General features: G+C 57.9%; 1 protein-coding gene across 1 annotated transcript in view; it reads left to right on the top strand.

The window, feature by feature from the left end:
• The window catches only part of IFRD2 (interferon related developmental regulator 2), a 10,585-nt gene that overhangs the window by 2,820 nt on the left and 5,029 nt on the right, over positions 1-2,736 (top strand). The window contains exons 2-4 of the mRNA XM_018572568.1: positions 1,141-1,225; positions 1,683-1,807; positions 1,891-2,048. Coding sequence (XP_018428070.1) covers positions 1,141-1,225; positions 1,683-1,807; positions 1,891-2,048 — 368 coding nt within the window. The remainder of the gene's footprint in view (positions 1-1,140; positions 1,226-1,682; positions 1,808-1,890; positions 2,049-2,736) is intronic.

Genomic DNA, 2,736 nt, shown 5'->3' on the forward strand with positions numbered 1-2,736 from the left:
ATTCATCCCATCTATTCAGGGCGTTCTTCCGCCATATTGTTTCGCTCAGACTGACGTGGCGGCCATATTAACGCAAAGCTGCGACCGTTCATCTCTGTGCGTGTGTAGATGTCTGTGCAAAAGTATTGACACCCCTTGGAAGGTTCTGCTGTCTCCGGCGTTGTCACCCCCCGGTGACTAACAGAACACATGATACAAATCAGGCGGCGGGGTCACTGAGCTGCGTGGTGACAACTCCAGAACTGAAATGTCAATAGACTGATAGCTTGTGTCAACAATGACTCAGGTCTGGGGGGGGGGAGGGGCATCATCCGGAGCTATGGGGCCCGTTAAATAGATCCCGATGTGTGTGACAATCAACCTGCCGCCCCGAACTTCCCAACGTGGAGAGATCCTGATCCGTGGGGGGTGGAGTCTCTCACCCCCCCAATCTGGGATCATCTCGTCATCGGTATCACTATTGTCAGGACAATCCTTCCAATTGTATCAGAATTCTCATCCCCAAATATTCAGAACAATCCGCGGTCACATGACAAGACGATTCCGCATCAGAGACGTCTGCCTGCGTGTGCGTCTGTCTGTGCCCTGCGTGTGCGTCTGTCTGTGCCCTGCGTGTGCGTCTGTCTGTGCCTTGCGTGTGCGTCTGTCTGTGCCCTGAATCCCGCCTGCCACAGGACATATGCATTGCAATGTGTGAACAGACTCCAAGTCCCTGCTCCCCTGGGGTCTCCCTCCGCCCCCTGTGGCCCCTGCTCCCCCAGGGTCTCCCTCCGCCCCCTGTGGTCCCTTCTCCCCAAGGGTCTCCCTCGGCCCCCTGTGGTCCCTGCTCCCCCTGAGGTCTCCCTCGGCCCCCTGTGGTCCCTGCTCCCCCTGGGGTCTCCCTCAGCCCCTTGTGGTCCCTGCTCCCCCAGGGTCTCCCCGTTGCCCCCTGGGGTCCCGCTGCTCTTAAAGTTATTTACTCTTCATTTGCAGGAAGAGCCTTTTGGCCATTTCTTTCCCCTGACGTGGTCCCTTTAATGTAAATGTTCTAATGATCAACCAATCAGAATGTCGGGTTGCTCATGTGACCTCCGGCTTAGGATCCCAGTTATAAATCCGATCTGAGTCATGTTGTGCATCTTGTGTTTGTGTCCCTCTCAGGCAGTGACGCCCCCGATATCCAGTCCTACCAGGAGCAGCGGGAAGATAAACTGAAGGAAGATATCGAAAATCTGCTGGACAAGAGGTGATCAGACGTCGGCAGGGTGGGAGGGGTCAGGAGGGGTGGGCGGGGTAGAGGGGTTGGGAGGGGTTGTGGGGTCAGGAAGGTGGGATGTGTTAGAGTGAAGGGGTCAGAAGGGTGGGAGGGGTCAGAAGGGTTGAGGGGTCAGAAGGGTTGAGGGGTCAGCGGGTTGGGAGGGTGAAGGGGTCAACAGGTTGGGAGGGGTTGGGAGGGGTCAGCAGGGTAGAGGTGTCAGAAGGGTGGGAGGCGTCAAAAGGGTAGAAGGGTTGAGAGGTCAGGAGGGGAGGGGTCAGGAAGGTGGGATGTGTTAGGAGGGTGAAGGGGTCAGCAGATTGGAAGGTATCAGAAGGGTTTTGAGGGGTCAGGAGGGTTGAGAGGGGAGGGGTCAGGAGGGGAGGAGTCAGGAGCGTGTCACGATGGCTTGGAGATTCCAGCTGACTCTTTACCTTCCACCTCTCAGTGTGAAGACGAGGCTTGCAGCGCTGGGGAACCTGCGCCTCGCCCTGTCCTCCCAGGTCCTCGGAGACTTCTTGCTGGAGAGGAGAGTGACGCTCACAGACGCTCTGGAACGTTGTCTGAAGAAAGGTATTATCTCGTGGCGGTGCCGCGTTCATCCGACAATATGGCTGCCGCTGTCACTACGTGACCATGTCTGCCTTCTTCTGCAGGCAAGGAGGAGGAGCAATCTCTGGCCGCCATATTGGTGTCTCTTCTCTGCGTCCAGCTGGGATCCGGCCCCGAGGGTGAAGAAGTCTTCCGCAGCGTCAAGAACCTTCTATTCAGCACCCTGACCGACCCCAGCCACGCCGCGTCCGCCCGACAAAGCGTAAGTGAGCCGCCAAGAGGGCGATAGAAGGGTGTAGACGGGGGAGGGGCTGGATCTGAGGGACGGCTGACATTTCCCCGTTGAGGGACCTTGCGTAGCGTGAAGTAGATAGCAGAGCGTGTATGTGCCGCACACCGGACTGCAGCTCCACAGAGACCATCGGCATAGAACCCCCCCGACACACTGCCGCTGCCCTGCATACTGAGGAAGGGGGGCGGTGCCACCGAAACGCGTTGGAGACGAACGTCAATCCTATCGCATGTACGCGAGCGATGCGTCCATCGGCTCGGAGTTGCGCTTCCTTATACCGCCGCGCAACAAGCAAACGCTTCTATCACATTACACTCGGTGAGCAGATGGTACGCGGTGGGCGTGTCACAGAACCGCCAGCAGAACTCCATATCTGGCTGAGCCTGACAACGCCGTCCCAGCAGCGCGTCCACTAGGGGCGGGGCTTAGAGCAGAGGAAGGAGATACCGGCCAATAACACGTCCCGTCCTGGCAGCGCGTACACTAGGGGCGGGGCTTAGAGCAGATTTGATGTTTCTTTGTATCCCTAGAACAGGAACAGCACCCCAATTCCTGCACCTCCCCCCCTCAGATCACCCCAATTCCTGCACCTTCACCCCTCAGATCACCCCAATTCCTGCACCTTCACACCTCAGATCACCCCAATTCCTGCACCTTC

Source organism: Nanorana parkeri, unplaced genomic scaffold (genome assembly GCF_000935625.1).
Source record: "Nanorana parkeri isolate BGI_ZX_2015 unplaced genomic scaffold, ASM93562v1 scaffold2073, whole genome shotgun sequence".
NCBI classification, from domain to species: domain Eukaryota; kingdom Metazoa; phylum Chordata; class Amphibia; order Anura; family Dicroglossidae; genus Nanorana; species Nanorana parkeri.